General features: G+C 42.7%; 1 protein-coding gene across 5 annotated transcripts in view; it reads left to right on the top strand.

Annotated features, from left to right (window-relative positions):
* cpeb3 (cytoplasmic polyadenylation element binding protein 3) overlaps window positions 1–18,119 on the top strand; it is a 40,826-nt gene extending 22,707 nt beyond the window's left edge. For 4 of the 5 annotated variants that reach the window (XM_023963162.1, XM_020709256.2, XM_023963163.1 and 1 more), the window contains 6 exons: window positions 573–740; window positions 2,890–2,979; window positions 9,954–10,072; window positions 10,310–10,424; window positions 10,834–11,015; window positions 13,854–18,119. In XM_023963162.1, coding sequence (XP_023818930.1) covers window positions 573–740; window positions 2,890–2,979; window positions 9,954–10,072; window positions 10,310–10,424; window positions 10,834–11,015; window positions 13,854–14,081 — 902 coding nt within the window. In that variant the 3' untranslated portion in view covers window positions 14,082–18,119. The remainder of the gene's footprint in view (window positions 1–572; window positions 741–2,889; window positions 2,980–9,953; window positions 10,073–10,309; window positions 10,425–10,833; window positions 11,016–13,853) is intronic. The other variant, XM_023963164.1, reaches the window with a different exon arrangement.
* Window positions 18,120–22,255: the final 4,136 nt, after the last annotated feature.

Here is a 22,255-nt window from a genome sequence, read left to right as displayed (position 1 = left end):
TGAAACCAAATCTGACCAACCTTAAGGACCCATTCCTATGAAAACTGTATGTGTAGAAGTATTCTGATGATGCAGGATTTTAAGAAGTTAGTCAACGTCCAAAAAGAGAGGGGGGGGTAACTGCCTTTAATAACGTGGGTCTGATAATATGATGATAATCAATGAATAGCTCGGTTATGGACAGAAGGTTTAGAAGCTAAGAAAACAAAACATGTCATTATATTTGTGCGCTGAACATCTGGGTTTGTCTCATTTTCACACGTGTGAAAAGACGCTTGTCTGTTTTTTACTCCGCCTTTCTTAACATCAGTCTATGGACTCACATTTTCAAAGAGAATGTGAGAAAACGCTGGATGACAAATGAGTGACGCTGAATGAGTGTTGTGTTGCACGAGTTTCCCACAAAGTTCCACTCATCTTCAGCTTGGCTGGATTTTTTTCTCAAATCAATCAAGTGTTTTCCATCTAGTTTTGTCAAATTTGTGATATGAAACGCTTGACTGGTTTCTCCCATTCTTACCATATGTTCCGATGCTCTTCTCTCCTCTGGTGGTTTTTTCCCTTCTTCTCAGGTCGCTCTTGCCTTTTTCCCTTTGAAGATGGTTTCCTGAACGACGGGCACGGCGACCCTTCCTTGCCTCCTGGTCTGAACTCCCCGACCCGCTGTCAGAATGGAGAAAGGATGGAGCGCTATTCCAGGAAAGTCTTTGTGGGAGGCCTTCCTCCAGACATCGATGAAGGTAACTGGAGAAGGAATCGTTGAAACTGCCTGCTTCTCACCCTTTGGATAAAGGTTTTTCTTGACTCATGGTCTGTAGAGTTTTCAGTTGGAAGTCTCCCAGTCCGTAATGTTCGCTTGACTTTGAAATGACTTTGCTGGTGAGTTGATGCTCTAACTGGGCTCTGTTGGAATACATTGGCCAACTGGATGGAAACCAGAAAATATTCAGTCAGTTGGAATTGAATTTCTTTTGGAATTAGCTCTTTATGGAATAGAAATGTTGCTATTGTATATTTCAAGAAACTGTGGGAGACTGCTAATGGTACAAGTACTATTAATGTGTACCCCCCTTTGTTATTTTTTCCAGGTCGTGATTGTTCTTTTTATTATAAAAAGTTTCTGAAATAATTTTCCTTCAAATGTTTTTTGTTTTGTTGTAAAATGAGCAATCCTAGTTGGTCAGCTTGTAATATCTGTGCTGTTTTCTTAACTCATACAAAAAAGAAAAAGGAAAATGATCAAAGTATAATTTTTACTCCAAAACAGCAGCTGATCCCTGTGAAAACCTTGTTCTTGTTCTTTTCATTACTCTTGAGGCAAAGGAAGCATGACGTTTCTGAATGACTCCCTTTATTATGAAATTTTCTAAAACGTATATTTTAAGTAATAAATGAAATATAGCTGCAGAAAGCTGGCTTGAACTTTAGGAAAATGCGTTAAGCAAGGTCTCATCAATGACTTAGTCCCAACAGCCTTTGCGGCGAGTCACAGGCCGTCTGCGGGCGACAAATGGGCAAAGGTGGCCCACACCAAGCAGAAAGGTTGTGGACCGCTTGCTGACCCCGTAGACTGAAAATATTCATGCACGTTTTTTTCAGCGGGCATGCTGCGGCTGACAGGTCATAGCAAACACCGTACGACAACATCACCTGTACGTCCTAAGTGCGGTCAACTTCTACTAGCCTTACATATACTTACCACATGCACAGCAATGGTACGTTCCATTTTCTAAATGGACATACGAGCCACTTCATAGGGCAGCTCCTGTCTACAGCCCTCCATGGGCGCGGACAACCCAAAAACTACATGTGACTCCAGCTTTAACCTGTTGTAACCATCCTGTTCATGATTCCGACAGATTAAAGATCGAATTAGAAGAAACTGCCGAGTAGAATAAACACAAAGACTTGTCTCACATTTAACTAAAAAAATAAAAAAAGACATCTGAATTATCTTTGAAAAATGGTGACAACAGTTCTTTTTTTAGCCCCTGTGACACACTGGTGACCTGTTCAGGGTGAACTCTGCCTTCACCCTACAGGAGCTGGAATGGCTCCAGCAACCTTCTGACCCTGAGACGGAATCATGATTGATGGATGCATGGATAAAGTTTTTCTAGATCTTTCCCGTTCCATCTGGATATGAACTAACTCAGTATTATCACTGCAGCTGTGCAATGTGGGGCTGCTTCTCAGCTTCATGGCTTGATTTAGTTCTATGCCAGCTAATTCTAAAGGAGACTGTTCATGACCCAATGGCACGACATGATCTGAGGAATGATGTCCCAAACACTCAGTCAACACGAGTCAAAGTCGAGATGTGAAACGACAGCATTTTGTAGCGTCAGCGCTGAAAGGTCCAGTGTGGATGAGTTGAAGCCATTCTGGAATCAAAAGGAGGCTCTTCACAGATGGAGAAAGCCCCCCCCCCCCCGTCACCTGCTAAAAAGCTTACTTGAACAATCTTTGTGTCGCTACGCAAAGATGATTTAAAGGATTTACGTGGGACAAAAATCTGGAATGTGCAAAGACTGAAGCTGTTGGTAGCACAATCATGTGGAGAATCCCAAACGGTCCTTCACTCACAGTTGAGCAAAGTAGTGGAAAAAGAAGTGCAAGTCTAAAGAAAAGTGTTCAGATGAACAATTTTCTTTAGGGTTCATTAAACACAGTGTAGTCTTTGTAAATGGCTGGAAAATGAGGCACTGGGGTGCATTTCCATGACCATTTCCTACTGATTAGATGCTCAGTACATGCCCCCACAGCGTGAAAACCATGACTTTCCATGTTATGAGTGAGCCCACTACCGACAGTCTGACCTCTGTTTAATGCAGGAACAGGGACAGAAAGGAGAGTCCGATTTCAAAGGAACTGTGTTCTCTTTCACAGATGAAATCACCAACAGCTTCCGCCGCTACGGACACCTGGTGGTAGACTGGCCCCACAAAGCCGAGAGCAAATCCTACTTTCCACCTAAAGGTAGCGACTCCTTTCACAGCACACTTTGTCTTTTCCCATTGGTCATCAACAGCAATGCATGTAAATGTGGAGCAGTGTCTTTGTCCATTTCTAAAACTCTTTTTATTCAGCTTTCATGACTCTGACGCTCCTCTGAAAGTCAGTTTCATGCAGGGGCTCAGCCCCGTCCGGTGCAAACCGCTGCGTCCCTCCCAAAGGCCTGGGATCTGCGGTGTGTTGTTTCAGAGAAGCTATTAAAGCAGTGGAAGACTGACATTCATGACCAAACAGTGATGCTCTGCATCTGGAGGAACCTGCAGGAATCCCTCAATGAATGAGTTTATGGTGGCAAAAGGACACTGAGCGTAAGGAAGGCGTGTCCGACCACCACTAACCCCAACTTGTAGCCAACTGGCAGAAGGATCACATCTATGTCCCAGTCTGGCTATTGAGCAGGTTGGATGCTTGTTTTAACCGCAATGGTCTTAGGGTCAAAACCAGTTCAACACTTGGTGTGATTGTCTGTTTCCATTGGGAGGGGAACTAAGTCATTATCAGTGTGGGATTGGTCTCCTCCCATCAAACTGTGTTTGACCAGATGGAAGACGGCTGTCATTTTCTCAGCTTCTTTCTGCAAACGGTTTCTCTCAGGGATGACTCATCCTGTGCCTCATCTGACTGTGGTGACAGGGAAAGGCGCTTTTTGGTTTGATTCATGGTGAGGACTGCAGCCAGAGAAGGAATTTCAGACCGATTAAGCTTTCAGTTAAAACGAGTTGAGCATGTCCTGCAGCCGTTAATGCACGGCCCCTCAGAGAAGCAGCATCCGTCTGATGTACAGTTCTACTCCCCCAAAAACAGCAAGAGAAGCACAACTACAGGTCTGCGCTGTTGACTCAGCCCCCATGCTCCAGTTTTAACACACTGCACCAAAAGAGATGGATCTGTGGAGGCTGCAGCCCACAACACTGCCAGCGGGTCGGAACCAGCGGTCAGTAACAATCTCAGGAACCAACTTTTTGTTTCCCAGTTAAGGTTAAACCACAGCAGCTGTTGCTTCCAGAAAACATGACGCTATCCTTTCAAACATTTCTGTCAGCAGAATAGTCTGAACCTGCCTCTAATGTGTTCCTTATTTCTGTGGAGGATTATAGCGCTGAGACACTGTTCTCTCTCTAAAAATCCACCATTTTTTCAAACTGCAGCAGACATCAAGCATCTGAATCCAAACAAAGACATAAGTCAGGAATCAAGTGTCTTTCTCTGACCTTTAAGAAAGATCAGTTTTCTCATTGTCCTCTTAAGTGTAAGTGAATTGATGCTGCATTAGGTGTTACATCTCCCCAATTGACAGCTAGGACCAGCAGTCAAAGGGTTTTCTCTGTCCACAGGAAATGAAGATGAAACTACAACCATGATAAATACTCAGACCACACTGCTGTGGTCTGTATTCTCATCACCTCTGATGGCCAAGACCTTTTTTCAATAGTAAACCCGTTTTTCTTTTTGAGTTTTGTCGTGCCTGCAGATACGTTTCTTGGATTAGGCAGCTGATTAGCTGTGCCTCTGTTTTTTTTTTCTGGTAAAACCCCACTTGTGATAAAGATCCAACCTGTCAACATGTGGTTTTTGCTTCAAAGTTAACTTTTCACTTCAGCTGAATAATTTCCACAGAAAAACAGGATGTGAGTGCTTTGAATCTCTATGCAGCCAACAGGAGGGCTCACCTCTAAAACTGTCAAAACTAGACAAACCTTGCAGCCCCAGCAGGAAAAATCAAAGTTGCAGACCACTAGGGCAGAAGAGCAAAAATGTTTGGGCACATTTTTCCTGCAGGCAGGCTGCAGGCGACAGGTCGTAGTGAACACTTGTACAACACAGAAGGGGGAAGTAGGTGAGACACAGGTATGCGGACAGATTTTTACATTTTTACATTTTTACCCCTGCAAATCCTGCACAATAAACCCGTTAGAGCCAACCACAGGAAAACATTGTGTTCCGACTTAGAATTGAGGAAATTAGAGTGTTGTTTGTGTGGACATCCTTGCAGATCACGTGCACACCCCAAGTTTGCAGCATTTGTGTGCAGTCTGTAAATATTCTTCATCCAAAACTCCTCCTCACATTTAACTCTAAACAGCCCTCATTTAATCAGCAAAGATGCTGCTGGTCTTCATATTCCTGCCCGTGTTACACCGTGCTCAGCAGGAAGGCTCCATAAATCAGAGGCAGCAGTGACTGCAGGTCTGTGTTCTCCTCCTGAGGCTGAAGCCTCTGCACTGCAGAGCAGAAGAACCAGGCCGACTCGCAGCCACAAAGCCGTCAGGCTGTCAATCCAGCAAAGCCTCAGCCACTGTTGCTGTGTGGAATAGAGCTGCTCATCAGCAGGCATGTCTGCTCTAAAAAATGACTAAATATGAAACCTTCAAGGCTCACAACGTTTGATATTGACTATATATTTATTGAAAGAAAAATCCAATCTGTTTAACTTATTCCTTAATAGCAGTATAGGCCGTAAAGACCCACTCTAATGAAAATGGTGTTTTTAACATGTTCCTTTGGCGTTTTTCTCATGATGGACGACATTTATGAAGAAAATTAAGCTTAAAACTGCTTAAAATTTCTGAGTATTTTGTGAATCAAATTGTTACAAACGTCCATCAGGAAAAGCTTATAGCTGTTATGTAGAAGCTACAGTTTGGGGTCACAGTCTCCCTGCTTTGCTCCATTCTGATCATCCACTGTCAGACAAACGGATCCATGAACGTCTTTGTTCTCCTCGTCTGAGCTGGAATCTGGATCAGAACTGGACGAATGGCAAGCTACGATGTTTGTTGCACCGGTAATGTTAGGTTGGGGTTGTGAAGGGCTGTAAGCTAGCGGGAGACGAATTTTAAAGATGGGTGATGGGAAGTGGTGACAGTCTTACTGCATGTTAACTGTCCTGCCTACAACTTCTAATGAACTCCTGCTGCTCTGCAGAAACTATGTCTTAGAAAATGACACAGGTTTTTTACAGATGTGACAAAATGGGCATAATCATAATTAAAGACCACTCAGAACGCTGAGGGTCTATATCATGCAAAATCTAAATTTTGAGCCTTTAAGCGTATTATAATGTTTATTTCTCACAAAAAGAAACCCTAGAGTATTCTTCTAAAAACCTGCGCCCTGAGCACGAGCTCCTCCCAACCCATGAAAAGAAGTGGGTTCTCACATTGTGACCTCACAGAGTGAAGAACCGCCCCTTCCAGGAAGAGTCTGCACATCCAGCCCCGCCCCCAGGCTAACAGACACACCCCCTTTCCCTGCAGAGCTAGCAGTGATGGGCTCTAGGATGATGTCATGAAATGGGCGACACCCACAAGGAGAGAAATCGAGTCTTCTTACTTCTGGGTTGGAAATTTCTAACAAAATTTGTATTCTTTGATATCTTTTATAGATATTGTTTACTATAAAGGGCTTAAGAATAGCATGATACAGGCCCTTTAAAGTTTCCTTCTTACCTTTTCTTACCGTGTAGCTTGACTTTGAAAGAATGATGTACTTGTATTTTTTTCTTCACATTCAAACCCTTTTAGTTTTTTAATATTCATTCTCCATCTCCCTTCCTCCTCTCCCTCTCTCCAGCCGTGCACTAGCTCATGAAGCATGTTCCTTTCTACGAGCCCTACTGTTTCATTCCTGAACACAACACAGAGGCGAGACATTAACGCTAACCTGCATGATTCCTCTGAGACAAACCCCTGGTGTGTCAGCTTGGCACAGAGACGACTATCCTTTTCTGGGTGACAACAACACCTGAAGCAATGGGACCATGCAGGAAATGGTTCGTCTGGCGAGTTTGCAGTCTATAATTAGCAAATATGATATTAGCTGGTCATTCACAGCCACAATCTGTTGAGACAGCATGTTGTCATATTGTTGTTTGCCAGCTGAGGTTAACTCGAAAACGAGTGTCTTCGTGTAAAGATCTAACTAACAGTGACTGTTGGAGCTGAGCGTGGAAATCTGCTGAATTTCTGCAGAAGTAGAAGAACATTTTAGAAGGAAGCTGTTTAAGTGCAGTGTTGTCACATCCCTGTAAGGGAACTACTGTTGTAGCTCTCGCAATGTGTTTTGTCAATTTGTTGTTATGCAGATGATCTTCTGCTGTGTTTACGCGTGTCTAGTTGTCCAGTGGTTCTCTGGTTTGCAGATTCAGATATTAGATTGTCCTTTTTGTCTGAAATCGCAAGTTTGATGAACACATACATGCTTTTAAAATAAAGCAGCTTCTCCCAACTGAAAATGATTGCTAAATAAACATATGGTTCCACAACCTGCTTTATATATTTTAAATCGGAGTCAATGAATATTTACTTGCTTGTTTGCAGTTACTTTAAAATACTTCATCTAAACTCTAAACTCAGGGGTGTCCAAACGTTTTGCAAATAAAGCAATAATTTGTACGATGAAAATAAGCGAAGCCTGCTTTCTTTGAACCCTGATAATAACATTGAATGCAAATAAACGATTCAATGACACATTTTGTTACAATGCAGTACTTTTCATTCCTTTACATAAAACAGAAATAAATCTAAATACATTTTTACGATTTTTAAGATTAAAAATTAAGAAGCCACACACGCATTTCTTGGAAAGTGCTTGGGGACACATAGTATTGATTTTATGACAGGAGCCTGCAGGCCGGCAGAAATTTGAACACGAGCTGCATTTGACCCACAGGCCAGACTTTGGACATGTCTGTCTTAACCGGTACAAAATTAGACGAGCTTTATTCGTGTTAAGTTGCAGGACATGTTAATTTAGCCATATTCTTCATTTCTAATGTAGCATGAGTTGTGACAGAGCCCCCCATGACACTGCAAACATCTACACTCACCGGCTACTTTATACCAGGTCAGACCCCCTTTTGCCTTCAGAACCACCTTAATCCTTGGTGTCACAGATTCACTAAGGTTCTGCAAACATTCCTCAGAGAGTTTGGTTCACGTTGACATGACAGCATCACACAGTTGCTGCAGATTTGTCGGCTGTACATCCATGATGCCGATCTCCTGGTCCACCACATCCCAAAGGTTCTCTACTGGGTTCTGGTGACTGTGGAGGCCGTTTGAGTCCAGAGAACTCATTATGTCCTAGAAACCAGTCTGAGATGATTCCTGCTTTATGACATGGAGCCTTCTCCTGCTGGAAGTAGCATCAGAAGATGGTAATAAAGAGATGGACATGGTCAGCAGCAAAACTCAGGTAGGCTGTAATGTTGGAACCATGCTCAGTTGGTACTAAGGGGACCAAAGTGTCCCAAGAACAAATCCACCACACCATGACACCACCCCCACCAGCCTGAACTGTTGATACAAGGCAGGGTGGATCCATGCTTTCATGTTGTTGACTCCAAATTCTGACCCTACCATCTGGATATGGCAGCAGAAATGGAGACTCATCAGACCAGACAATGTTTTTCCATCTTCTATGGTCCAGTTTTGGTGAGTCTGAGTGAATTGTAGCCTCAGTTTCCTGTTCTTAGCTGACAGCAGTGGTACCCGGTGTGGTCTTCTGCTGCTGTAGTCCATCTGCATCCAGGTTGGACGTGTTGTGTGTTCACAGATGCTCTTCTGCAGACCTCGGTTGGAACCTGTGGTTCTTTAAGTTCCTGTTGTCTTTCTATCAGCTGGAACCAGTCTGACCTATGACCTCTGGCATCAACAAGGCATTATCATCCACAGAACTGCTGCTCACTGTATATTTTCTCTTTTTCAGACCATTCTCTGTAAACCCTAGAGATGGTTGTGGGTTAAAATCCCAGTAGATCAACAGTTTCTGGAATCCTCAGACCAGCCCGTCTGGAACCAACAACCACGTTCAAAGTCACTTCAATCACCTTTCTTCTTCGTTGTGATGCTGGTTTGAACTGCAGCAGATCGGCTGAACCATGTCTACATGACTAAATGCATTGATTTGCTGCCATGTGATTGGCTGATTGGAAATTTGTCAAGAAGAAGTTAGACAGGTGTGACCAAAACAGTGGCCAGTGAGTGACGATTTATGTTTCTAAAGTCGTATAGCCTCACAAGAAATAAGTGTTTTGCCAAAGATTTATGGAGATTTTCCAAACGTAGAGTGGGTGTGTGGGTGTGAGGGAGCTCTTTTGGGCATGACTGCTCAGCTGACTTGCTCTCATGAATTTGCACAACAGCTGATTTGTACGCAGGTTTGGTCATTTACTGATGCACAGTTATATTTTATGTTTGGTGTGAATGTTCCAGATATCCTGTAAATATCCCACCCTATCTTTATTTTTATTTTATTTTACCTTTGGGCATTCAGAGCGAACAGCAAAGTAAGCATCTCATTGTACAGGGAAACCATGACCATAAAGCCCTTTGAATCCGGACACACACAGGTGCCGCAGCAGAAGCAAGAGTGCATTAAACTAATGAGCGTGAACCGTTGTTGGACAGCATAATCTGCTTTTACATGTATTCTTTAACCTTTTTTTGTTGTTTTTTGTCCAAAAAATCAAAGTATTTGCTCTTGATCCAGCCCACTCTTTTCCGTAACATCGTTTGGTAGATGTGTTTATCACGTCTGTGTTCAGTCTCTCCTAAAACAGCTAACAGCCTGACCTTGTATGAAGCCTCAGCTCTCACCGCTAAATAATTAATCACTTGTCTAAACTGCTCTTTCTTTGCACTTTGCAAGGACATCACCAAGCTACAGCCAGGCTTGTGGGGTTCTGGGTTCATCAATGTTGCATAGTTGCTTCATTCTCCTGCTGTTCAGCATCTGGCTGCTGGTGCTGAGCAGTAAGTCGAGGCAAGAAGGACAGAAAGATCTTCCTTCCTGTAATGGTGTCAAAGGACCGGTAGTTTCACACAAAGACATTGGGGTATCCATGTGTTATAGATGAGAGAAGAATAGGGAAAAAAAGCCTTATGGTCAGAAGATTGGTGTTGAAGGGATGGTCCATTGTTCCTTCTTTCTTTCAGGCTATGCCTTCCTACTGTTCCAGGAAGAGAGTTCTGTTCAGGCTCTGATCGATGCCTGCATCGAGGAAGACGGCAAGCTTTACCTTTGTGTTTCCAGTCCCACCATCAAAGACAAACCAGTAAGAGGCGGCTTTTATCTGGTTCTAAAAATGTTCCAACACTTCCCAAACAAAGACGTCCACCTCCTTGGCAGGAGTTTTATGAGGGACATGACCCCACAGAAGTCCTTCTAACAGGCATAACCAGCTCAGAAATGCTTTCTGCAGCAGAACTTGTATGGCTGCCCAGCAGTTTTCCATGACATTAAAATGTTTTTACTGTTTTCTCAGACCATTTTTTCCTCTCTGCACCCTTAGGTCCAGATCCGTCCCTGGAACCTGAGCGACAGTGACTTTGTCATGGACGGCTCCCAGCCTTTGGATCCCCGCAAGACCATCTTTGTTGGAGGTGTGCCACGACCTCTGCGTGCAGGTGGGTCCACGATATGATTGAAGCAAAGATTTTCTCTGAAATCTGTCAAAGCCTCTAAAGTGGTCTCATAACTTTGACTGGCATGGACCACTGAGGCCGGAGGTGGGAAAGAAAGTTGTCCCCGTGAGGAAAGTAATGCTGGTCTTGAGTTTCTGGGAAACCAGCCCAGTGGTCATCCTGTTAGGAATTCATGCCGTAATGGAAGATTCCGCCTCTCTGTGTCTGGGATAAACATTACGTGCTCGTCTGCAATCTGACCCAAGCTAATTACCCCCCAGCAGTGACTGCTGCTGCGGTGAATAAGATATCCAGCATTTACAACATTTTAGAGCAAAGAAAAAAAAGACATGTCCTGTGAGAGGATTTTCTGCTGCAGAATAGTAACTTTCTTCCTCCTGTCCATCTCCAGTGGAGCTGGCTATGATCATGGACCGACTGTATGGAGGGGTCTGCTACGCCGGCATCGACACTGACCCAGAGCTCAAATATCCGAAGGGAGCCGGCCGCGTCGCCTTCTCCAATCAGCAGAGCTACATCGCTGCAATCAGCGCCCGTTTTGTTCAGCTGCAGCACAACGACATCGACAAGAGGGTGAGCGGGTTCATCACTCAGCGTCTCGGACAGACGTGGGCTTTTCAGTCAGACCACTCGCGCACATCCCAGCTTTCATTACAGGGCTTTTGCAGCCTACAATGACGGACGCCCAGCCGGGCCGTGTAATCATTACGGCCTTTGGCTGCTGGGCTCCCCGCAGATGTTTCACGTTTCATTCACAGACAGCAGCTTTAATTATAGCAGCTCCCTATATGTGAATATCCACTCTGGCTGTACTGCAGTCTGATTATTTTAAGCACAACAGCCAATTGCTGAGAAACATGGCGACCATGAAAGACTGGTTGTCGGCCAGGAAGCCAAGCCTCTACATGGGGGGGACTGTCTGTCTGGCCCTCCTTAGCTACCACCATTTCTCATCCCTGGGAGGTTTGGAGTTTCTTTTTGATGGCTGAAACAGGGTGGAATGTAATTAATGGAAAATATATGTGGCCCTTATTGATTTGACGTTGCTTTTACTCTAGTTTTCACAACGTTTAGCCAGTGAAGGCCTGCTGGTGGAGTTTATTTCATAACAACCCCTCCCATATGTTCATCTCCACAGTGACTGGGCAGTAATATGCCCCCCCCTCCCCACACACAAACTTCAGGAATAGCCTTACACTGTTTTAAATTCAAATGATGCTTTGAGCAGAGCACCAACATTTCATTTTAAACCTAGTTTGTTCAGAGAAAACTTACTCAAACAGAAGTCAGAGGCAGCCGTAAAATCCGGGGGCTTCATCTGTTGGTGCACATCCCAACCCTATCCTGCCTATGTTCATCTCCATGGCGACTAGGCATTTAAAGATTAGTGGACACACTTTATTTTCTCTGTTTTTTAAGTTTCCTTGGGGATGAACTCCTGAATCAAACAGGCTGTCGTTTGTCAAAAACATACAGGGTATCTTCTTGAGTTGATCATATCTACACGAGGAAAATGCTCCAACTTAAAAGCAGCACCGCCCTCAACCATGTTTGTCTAGAGTGGAGGTAGCAACGAACTTTGGTTTTACATAAGCCCATCTGGAAAAGAGTGGACAACATTAAAGCTTATGCCTTAGTCATATACACCTGTCTGGGGGGTTGATGTGTACAGGCACTGCGGGTTTTGGCTTGTCTGGGCCCGTGGAGGGTCATAGAGACGAGCAGCTGCACCTTAAGGGGAGCACAGGTGTGTGTCTTGCAGGTCCCTTGAGGTTCATACAGCCACCTCAAAATGTCATGAAAATTGAACGTACCATTGTTAAGCATGTGGTAAGTGTATTTGTAAGGATAATATAAGTTACATGCTCTTATAATGTAAGGAGGTAATGCTGTCATGTGGGGCCATAACTTCACACTCTACTCATTAGTAAGGTGCCAGATCTGACTACTTACTGACTATGTGCTAATGCTGAGCACGGGGTGTGCACGTGATACCTACATGCACGTAGGAAGTCCACACAGACTACATACACTCTGATTGTCAACTTCCTCATTTCTAACAGTCAGGCTGCAGGAACATAGCGCACACTTATCAACTGAACAGCAATAATGGGCCCTTTGTGCACTTTGCAGGATCTGGGGGGATGAAAAAATGAAAAGTCTTTATGATGTCCCAGCATCTACTTTACCCTTAAATGTTGAAGTAGGGCTGGGTGATATGGCCTAAAAATAAAATCTCTGATTTTTTTCCCAATTCCCCCCATTAAGGAAGAGCAATAAATACAAACGGCAGATAACTTAAGTTAAAGCAAATTTTGCTTTTATTTAATCAAACACAAGACAAATGTAACCCCCATTTCTGGGATGAATAATAAATGAATGATCACACTCTTGGAATCAAAGTCCCAGCTGTGTTTTGAGTCACACTTTGTAGTCTAGACTAAAAGGAGACAAACATTCACCTTGAGAGTAGCACCATTTTCTAAAGGATTAACAATACAGCTCAGATCTGGGGTCTAAGGTTTTAATTAAATTAATAAACCCCGTCTTCTCCACGATATATATGGGTACCATGTCTTTGGCTATATGCAAAGCAACCGCTTAGGTCATTGTTCTCCACCGTGCCCCCTTCCTAGGGATGGGTGCCGAGCCCCGGTATTGAACGAGTCCCGGGGCAACATTCTTCAAGACCGCAGTAAACATTCTTTAAGAGCGCAGTATCCGCAAGATCTGACATCAACGGCTCTGCCATCAGTACTGGAGAAGTCGCATTTTTTTTGTGTCCCACAAGATGTCAACTACAGCGGTGTGGGATTTTTGATCACCGAGGTGATGAAGCAGCAGGAGTCGCGGTCAACTGCGATGGGCTTTAGGCAAATGTTGCATGGTGGGGTCTCTTCCTCCACGTCTGTGGCAGTAAACCCATACCAGTTCCAAAAAACAGATGATTTTATTCCTTTCTTGGGAACAAACTTCCCACTCTCACCGGTAGCCTTGCTGTCGCTTGCTGTTTTCGTGTGTGCTATGATGTTTGTCGCTTGCCATACCGCCATGTGACACTAACGCTACGGAAGCTCTGGGGAGCCAAAAATGTCCCATTACACAAAAATTCGATTTAGTTATTTTTTAAATCGCCTGTAACAAAAAATTCTAATTCATTCATTCAATCAATTTTCGCCCAGAACTATGTTGAAGTGTTTACTATGAAACAGTGTTCACAATCTTAATAGTTTGTGCTGCCCACCTGTGTGTCCCACACAGCCCATATCCACACCTAAGGGCAGTTGGGGCTAATAAATGACATGTTAAGTAATTCAGCACAGTAGATTTATTAAAAGTCCTGTTGACAGAAACAGCGATTGACGTCTTGAAGTTTTGTCGTTAAGTGAGTTGATATGCCTCTTTTTCTAGGTGGAGGTGAAGCCTTACGTCCTCGATGACCAGATGTGTGATGAATGCCAGGGGGCACGCTGCGGGGGCAAGTTCGCCCCCTTCTTTTGTGCCAATGTCACCTGTCTGCAGTACTACTGCGAGTACTGCTGGGCCAGCATCCACTCACGTGCCGGACGAGAGTTCCACAAGCCGCTGGTGAAGGAGGGCGGCGACCGCCCTCGACACGTGTCTTTCCGCTGGAGCTGAGAGGGGAGGGTTTGGGGGTGGAGGGTCTGCCTTACCCTGGTGGGAGAACAGCCACCAGACTTTTAGAAGAATAGAATATAACCCGCCCAGAATCAGCTCAGCTAATCCCCCTCTCACAACGCCCCCTGCACCCCCCCCCCCTTGTGAAAACAAACATAAAACGGATACAATTACATGCACAAGACTGTTGAAACCACATGGCTCTGAGCTCTGACTTGTGTTCCACTCTGAAGAAGCTTTTTGGGAAAATGACATACAAACTCACAGCTTAAACAAGCTTCGATTTTGCACTTTGGCACAAGATCTCACTAGAAACACCTGCAAGAATGGTGAACACGTGCAGGAATGGTGAACACCTGCAAGAATGGTGAACACCTGCAAGAATGGTGAACACCTGCAAGAATGGTGAACACCTGCAAGAATGGTGAACACCTGCAAGAATGGTGAACACCTGCAAGAATGGTGAACACCTGCAAGACGGTGAACACCTGCAAGACGGTGAACACCTGCAAGAATGGTGAACACCTGCAAGAATGGTGAACACCTGCAAGAATGGTGAACACCTGCAAGAATGGTGAACACCTGCAAGACGGTGAACACCTGCAAGACGGTGAACACCTGCAAGACGGTGAACACCTGCAAGAATGGTGAACACCTGCAAGAATGGTGAACACCTGCAAGACGGTGAACACCTGCAAGAATGGTGAACACCTGCAAGAATGGTGAACGCCTGCAAGAATGGTGAACGCCTGCAAGAATGGTGAACACCTGCAAGACGGTAAACACCTGCAAGACGGTAAACACCTGCAAGACGGTAAACACCTGCAAGACGGTAAACACCTGCAAGACGGTAAACACCTGCAAGACAGTAAACAACTGCAAGACAGTAAACAACTGCAAGACGGTGAACACCTGCAAGAATGGTGAACACTTGGAAGAATGGTGAACACCTGCTGGACGTATTACAACTGCAGGACGGTAAACACCTGACTGCTTTTAGTTCCCTGGTATGTTGACTGGTCAGTGTGGTACATTCTGATTGACCCAACCCTATATTAAAACAGTAGTGGTCTCATATGAATATTAAAAAAAAATATCTTTATTTTTTTGCTTTGTACCTATGTATTCATACATGGAGAATTTAAAATGTATGTAAAAGAAGCATGCACTTATTTTTTAAAGGCTGTAGTTGTGTTGCCCCTAGTAAAAAAATTACCAAAGGTAAATGAAATAAATAGAGAAAAGCAGAATAGGTGGCATAAAACGTAGCAAAACCTAACAACTGTATGGGCTTATAATGTCCAGGAAAAAACAACATAGTTTGGTTCCTGATTTTGACTTGGAAGATATTAATACCTCATACACACAATCAAATTAGTTCACCTTCAATTTGCAAGTCTTTATTTTTTTGATAAGATAGATGATTCTTTTATTGTTATATAAATGTGATGCAGGCAGAAGCTTTGCTGCTAAATCCATGGTATAAGCGTACTATAAGTACTTTTTTCTGGCTGGAGTGTAAAATATAAAAACCGCTGTTGAGAAACAGATCGACGAGCCGCCTCGCGCTCAGAGGGGCCCTGAGGAGCCCTGAGGCAATGACGGCTAACTTTGTTGGTGGGGGGTCAGGGTGTTTGACCCTAACTGCATGTTTGTTTTCAATCAGGTCCTTGCATGCAATAGACTTTTTAGTATCATACCTACTATTAGTATCATACCTACTATTCAACTCTGCCCATGTTTGCACATCACCCTAGACCTGAACCTGCACCAAACTGGACAGTGGAGGAAAAGGTCAGAGGTCAAGGCCAGGCTTACGGGGTTCTCATCCAAGTGACAAGGAGGTGAAAAAACAAGTGAAATGTAGGATTACCATTTAAAAACTGTCCAATAGGTGAAGTACTTTTTGCAGTGATTCTTGATATAATTGTGCAATTTTTTATACCGTATGTAGTTAGATCTGAGTTTGCCTAGAACTGTGATTCGCTTTAACTGTCGTTAATGTCCGACATAGAAGTCCTGTGAAGCTTCATAGCGAGTGTCTGCACACATATTATGGTCTCTTGCACACGTCAGTATACACACACAGGACACACGACCGCACACACGTGGACGCCGCACAAACACGAGTCTGAGCAGTTTAGAAGATGTGAGAGATTCTGGGTTTTTGTTTTTCTTTTGGAGAAAAAGTGCAGAAGGCAACCAAAGAGCTGTGGTGAGCGCTGAGACGTTACAGAGGGGCAGCCAGGCCGTGGAGGGGCGGGACATGAAACGCTAAAGCTACTGAGCCCCGCACATCCCCTCACTGGAGGGGGTCGGCTGGGAGGAAGGGGATCCAGAACATGCAGATGTGCGACCCGGGGTTACCGTATTTATTTTTCTACTTTTTTGTCATTTGTTTTTCCTGCAAAGCTTGAAGTAATTGACCTGCTAAAAGTGGTGGACAAATATGTATTCAGTTGTACCAGAAGGAACAATCTGGATTTGCTGGGGGGTGGGGGGTCGGTAACCAAGTGACACTGGTTGAGGTTTTACATGACTGCATGCTGATGCGTCCCCCCCTTTGCCTTTGAGATCTGATGTTGATCCTGGAGCCCCAAAGTCCCCGCCCTCTTTTACCTTTTTTTTAGTCATAAACTGTTTTTCCTGCTTTTTTGTGTGTCTTAGAAATCATGAATGCAACTTAAAAAGAGGAGTTACAACAAGCATCCTTATAAAAACCAAGAGTTGTGGGTGTTTTTGTGACTTTCTTGAACCCTTGCTTTGTTTCTGTTGATGGGTTGTCTTTGTGCACTACACTTGGAACAGTTCAGCATGCTTTGACTGACAGGATCTCTTGTAATACCTCAATTTTGAAAATCTATAAAGAGAGAAAAATATTTTCTAAGTAAAATTATTCAGATGAAAAAGATATATTAATTTAAATCTTGAAGAGAATTGATTTAACAAGTTGATTTATTTTTATGCCTTATTTTAGTTTTTTTTTTTAAGGCATCAACTGAAGGAAGTAGAGCTTTATAACTAACAATCATGTAGTTGGTGGGAGTATAGTTCAGAGGAATCTAATATCAGGTGCTGGGAGAGGAAACGGAACACCTTTTTGTATATTTATAACCATTTATTATCCTGACCAGAGTTGTGAAAGATCTTCTGTTTGTTATTTTTTTAAAGAGGTTTTTTATTTTCTACGAGTCTTTTGTTCTGTGCTAGCACCACGGCAACCCTGATTGGTTCTCTGAGAGGAAAGCAGACATGGGGGGGTGGGGGACAACCAAGGATGTTTTCTGGACTGGAGACCCCCCCCCCCCCCCCCCTCTCTGAGGTGCATCAGTAGACTGGTGACCTTCTATTCATGCAAGACTTGAATTAGTCCCATTTCTAAGGCTTTCTTGTGATGTGCAATACTGTTTGTACTGTTTGTAGAAAAGAAGAAAACAAGAAAAAAGAGGCAGAAATCTTTATGGCAGAATTATTTTCATTGCAAGCATTGTGATTCACTAAAGATCATTTTCTACTGTGTATTTACCTACTCTACCTACTAGTATCCTCCAGTAGTAATGTAGCCTTTGTACTGAGAAATTTTTATTAGTTTTAGAAAGTTTTGCTAAAAGAGAAAAGTAATTTAAACATTTGCATGTTTTTTTATTTTGAATTTCATATTCTTCTTTACAGATTTTTTTGTCAAACATTAGGAGGGGAAGTTTTCACAACTGGTAAATGTCTTTATTATTAATTTTTTTTTTTTACTTGGAATGAATTAATTTAATGATGCAAATTCTTTAAATAAACCTTTTTTTCCTTCATCTGCTCACTTTCTTTTGGAGCTGAGAAAAGCCTTTGTAATATTGTTACTAAAGTGTCTGGTTTGTTAAAGAGCTAAGCTTAATTTCTGATGTTGCTTACATTTGTGTGACAATGATCTATTCACTAGGAAAAAAAAACTACTCCTGAGAAACAGATTGGAGGTTGGTGATGTACAAGTGATTTGTAATGTACACAAATGAATGGGCAATAAAGTCAAAATGGCTGAATATGGAGCATCTTTTCAGTATGTTGATGTCATTGTGGCAGAAGAAAGACGTCTAGTCCTGGTACTCACACTTTAAGGTCTTCCAGGAACCTTCTGGCGAGCAGCTTCAGGGAGACGCGTTCCAAAGGGAGTTCCACTTTGCTCTCTTGTTTGTTGACATTTGAACATTTTCTGTTGTCTGACAATGGATCCAAACCTGACAAGTATTCCAATTAAGTGTACTACAGGTACACTTGATATGTAATAAAAGTGATGCAGTATACGCTGCTGTAACGGTTTGTTTCAACGATTAAATTCATATCAAAATGTGTGGTTGACGATCCGATTTAGAGAGGATATCAGTTCATTTGGAACGATTTGATTCAGTCGATTTTGGTTCATTTAAATGATTCGATTTTTTTATTAACCCAAAGTGGATCCAGATCATCTTTATCTGAAACTTCCAGCAGTGAGACTCAGACAGAAATTCCTGCTACTGAACAGGGAAGTTTTCCAGATTCTTGGATTTCTTCCAGATCATCAAATGTAAATGAAATCTGTGTCCAAACAAACAAGTAAACTAGAATGAATGTCAAATCCATTCACATGTTAGTTTCCTAAAGTTCAGTCCACTGTTGTTTTTCCACATCCAAAGAATCCAAAGGGAACATTCTTAGAACATTCTAGACACTGGATGGTCACATGACGTTATTCAAAGTCTGTCCACACATTGGACTGGAATGATGGATCAGTTTTTGATGACAACCCTTGTGCTATCCTAGGCACTTTAACATTGGGAGTTGGGTCATCTAGACCCACTAGACCAGGGGTGGGCAATTCCAGGCCTCGAGGGCCGGTGTGTCTGCATGATTTCCAGATAGTCAGCCCTACTCATGGCTGATTACCTGATTCAGGTGTGTCCAGCCAATAATCTTGCCCTACTCATGGCTGATTACCTGGTTAAGGTGTGTCCAGCCAATTAGAACATGCCAGAGCAGGGTATGCTGGAAAACATGCAGGAATGCGGCCCTCAGTGCCCACGTCTGCACTAGACAGTGCTCTGAACCTTTTTTCTTCAATGATTTGTGATCTTCACTGGTGTCCATGGATTACATGAAATCTTTCCACCTTTATCCACCTTTGTCATGGTAGGGAGAACACGTCAATGTAAGGGGGGGGTCATCTAAGATAGTACAAGGGTTAACCTCTGATATTATCTCAAAATAATATCTCCAGTACAGTCCGTTCCAGTCATGGTCACTGCAAGAGTAAAAGTAGTTGATGATACTGCCTCTGCGCTGGACTCCAAAGAGTATTGCGCTGCTGTATTCATTGATCTAGCTAAAGCTTTTGATTCTATTTTATTGAACAGACTTGGCAACATTGGCATTTCCAATCAGTCTCTAATATGGTTTACTAACTGACTGTCTGTCTGACAGAATGCAACAGATAAATATAGATTTTTTTCTACAGTATTCTCAGCCTCTCTGTGTCTCTAAAGGTGTGCCACAGGGGTCTGTTCTTGGCCCTACTCTTTTCTCCATTTACATGAATGACATCCCAAGGGCTGTTAGTAAAGATACTGTACACTTATATGCTGATGACACTGTTTTGTATGCTTCTGGTCTATCTCCAGTAGCGGTCTGTCATTCACTGCAACAAGGCTTTTTGGATATACAAAATGCCTTTACAAATTTAGGGCTATCCTTGAAGACTAAATAAAAAAACTAAAATCATTGTGGTTCAACTGTAAAAGAACTGGAACCTTACCACCGCAGATAGAACCATCTTAGAGCAGGTTACAGAGTACCAGTACTTGGGAATCTGGTTAGACAACACACTGTCCCTCCGTCAACCCATCTAAAGTCAAAGCCAGACTTGGCTTTTTGCACAGAAACCACTCTGCTTTTACATATTTAGCTAAAAAGATTGTCGTTAAAATGTGTATTTTTCGTTTGTTTGATTATGGTAATATAATCTATCGCCATCCCTGCAAAGGAATTCTGCAAAAACTGGACACCATTTTTCTCTCTGCAATTGGTTTTGTTGCTTATGCCCCTTACAGGACACACTGCTGCCTGCTGTACTCTTTGCAGTCCTTTCACAACAGTCACTGGCTTGTGTTTATTTACAATAGCTTGCTTGGTCTCTCACCTCCATATCTGAAACGGTTATTACAGTTAGAGTATCAAGATGAAACACTCGTTCTTCACAACTCCTCAAATTGAAAGTCTTCCTATGGCCTTATGTCTTTTCGTCTTGCTGCTCCAAATGAATAGAAAAAAACCAGATGGAGTCTGCAAAAACCTGAGACTGGGATGGAGATTTGTCTTCCAGAGAGACAATGATCGTAAACGTAAAGAAAATCTACAATAGTTCACAAATGAACATATCCAGATGTTAGAATGGCCAAGTCAAAGTCCAGACCAGAATCCAAAGGAGAATCTGTGGAAAGAACTGAAACTGCTGTTCACAAACACTCTCCATCAACCTCACTGAGCTCCAGCTGTTTTATGGAGGAATGAGCAAAAATTTCAGTCTGTGGATGTGCAAAACAGAGAGACAAACCCCCAGAGACACACAGCTGGAACCACAGCAACAGGTATAAAGTATTAACTTAAGGGGCCGAGTCATTTTGCACGCCCAATATTTCAGTTTTTTGTTTGTTAAACAACTTTGAAATATCCAATAAATTTAATCACACGTCATGATTGTGTCCCACTTGTTGATTCTTCACAAAAAATAACAGTTTTATGTCTTTATGTTTGCAGCCTGAAATGTGGCTAAAGGTTGAAAAGTTCAAGGGGGACGAATACTTTCACAAGGTACCGTATACTCAAGCATACTTAAAGCTCAAGTGCACTACTTTTTTGCTACAGGTCTCCAGTTTTGTTCATCCAGTCTGAATTATTTGTTTAGTCCAGTCTGGCTTTTAAGAAACTGTCATTTTGTTGAATGTACTTAGCAAAATGAACATTTTCATATTTGATGTGTCTGTTGTTCTACATAAGACCCAGCTGCAAACACTCTTTTCAGTTTGTTACATGGTTGTTTTGGTGACGGCTGGAGGAGCAAAAGAAACTGAATTCAGGATTTCTTGGAGATCTGGGGGGAATTCCAGAAAGCAGGTTATGCTAGCTCCCCCGGTAAGTTTGAGGCTAAAGACGTACACAACCGAAAGCGATAAATGTTGCCATAGCAACTCATGCTCTGAACATAACCTGGTCTGGAGCAGGTTTAGTTGAAGGTTAGTTTGTTTTCAGAGAGGTGAAGCAGCATGGTGTGTCCATTTGAAGATGATTTAGTGGATGAAAAAGCTCAGATAATACTTTTTACACCGTGAGAGGGTGATAAGACCACATATGGATGTTGGAAAGAGAAACTTTTTTACTTTCATCTGACTTAATTATTTACTTCAGATAAGATAAATCAATTCTTTTTATTTAGGTCATCTTAAAAATAACACGTAGTCATCAGACAGTTATTTTACTTTCATTCAAATTAATTCAATTAAGTAGGTGTTACTTTGGTGCTGCCGTTAGATTGGCACCGCAAGGAATTGTGGGATACTATTCACCTTTGCCTGTCTAGACGGATTTGAGTTTGACCCTTGTGCTATCTTAGATGACCCCACCCTTACTTTGACGTGTTCTCCCTACCATGACAAAGGTGGATGAAGGTGGAAAGATTTCATGTAATCCATGGACACCAGTGAAGATCACAAATCATTGAAGAAAAAAGGTTCAGAGCACTGTCTAGTGGGTCTAGATGACCCAACTCCCAATGTTAAAGTGCCTAGGATAGCACAAGGGTTAAATGTGCTTCCTGGAATCCCCCCTGATGTGGTCCCAGCAGAAGAATGCTTACAGGTTTATTTTGTGTTTCCTTTTTAAATCGGATGGTATCTTGGCTGTAATTGGAAAGTCTTTCATTAAATACATTTTGTGGATCTCTGGTAAATTGTGAGGTTTTTTCTTTTTTACTAAAAGCTTTGGTTTTAGGTTCTTTTATCCAAAATGCCATTTGTTAGTCACTTTCATAAAGGTGTTTGTGTTAACAGAGCAGGACAACATTAATCAAAGCCTCACATCTTCTTGCTCAGGCCTTCAGAAATCCTTTGGGATCCATAAATCTATGCGTGTCGTGGACGTCTTCCTAACCAGAA

The sequence above is a fragment of the Oryzias latipes genome, chromosome 15, assembly GCF_002234675.1.
Source record: "Oryzias latipes chromosome 15, ASM223467v1".
Taxonomy (NCBI): Eukaryota; Metazoa; Chordata; class Actinopteri; order Beloniformes; family Adrianichthyidae; genus Oryzias; species Oryzias latipes.
The sequence above is the reverse complement of the archived record's forward strand: the minus strand, read 5'-3'. Positions and strand labels throughout refer to the sequence as shown.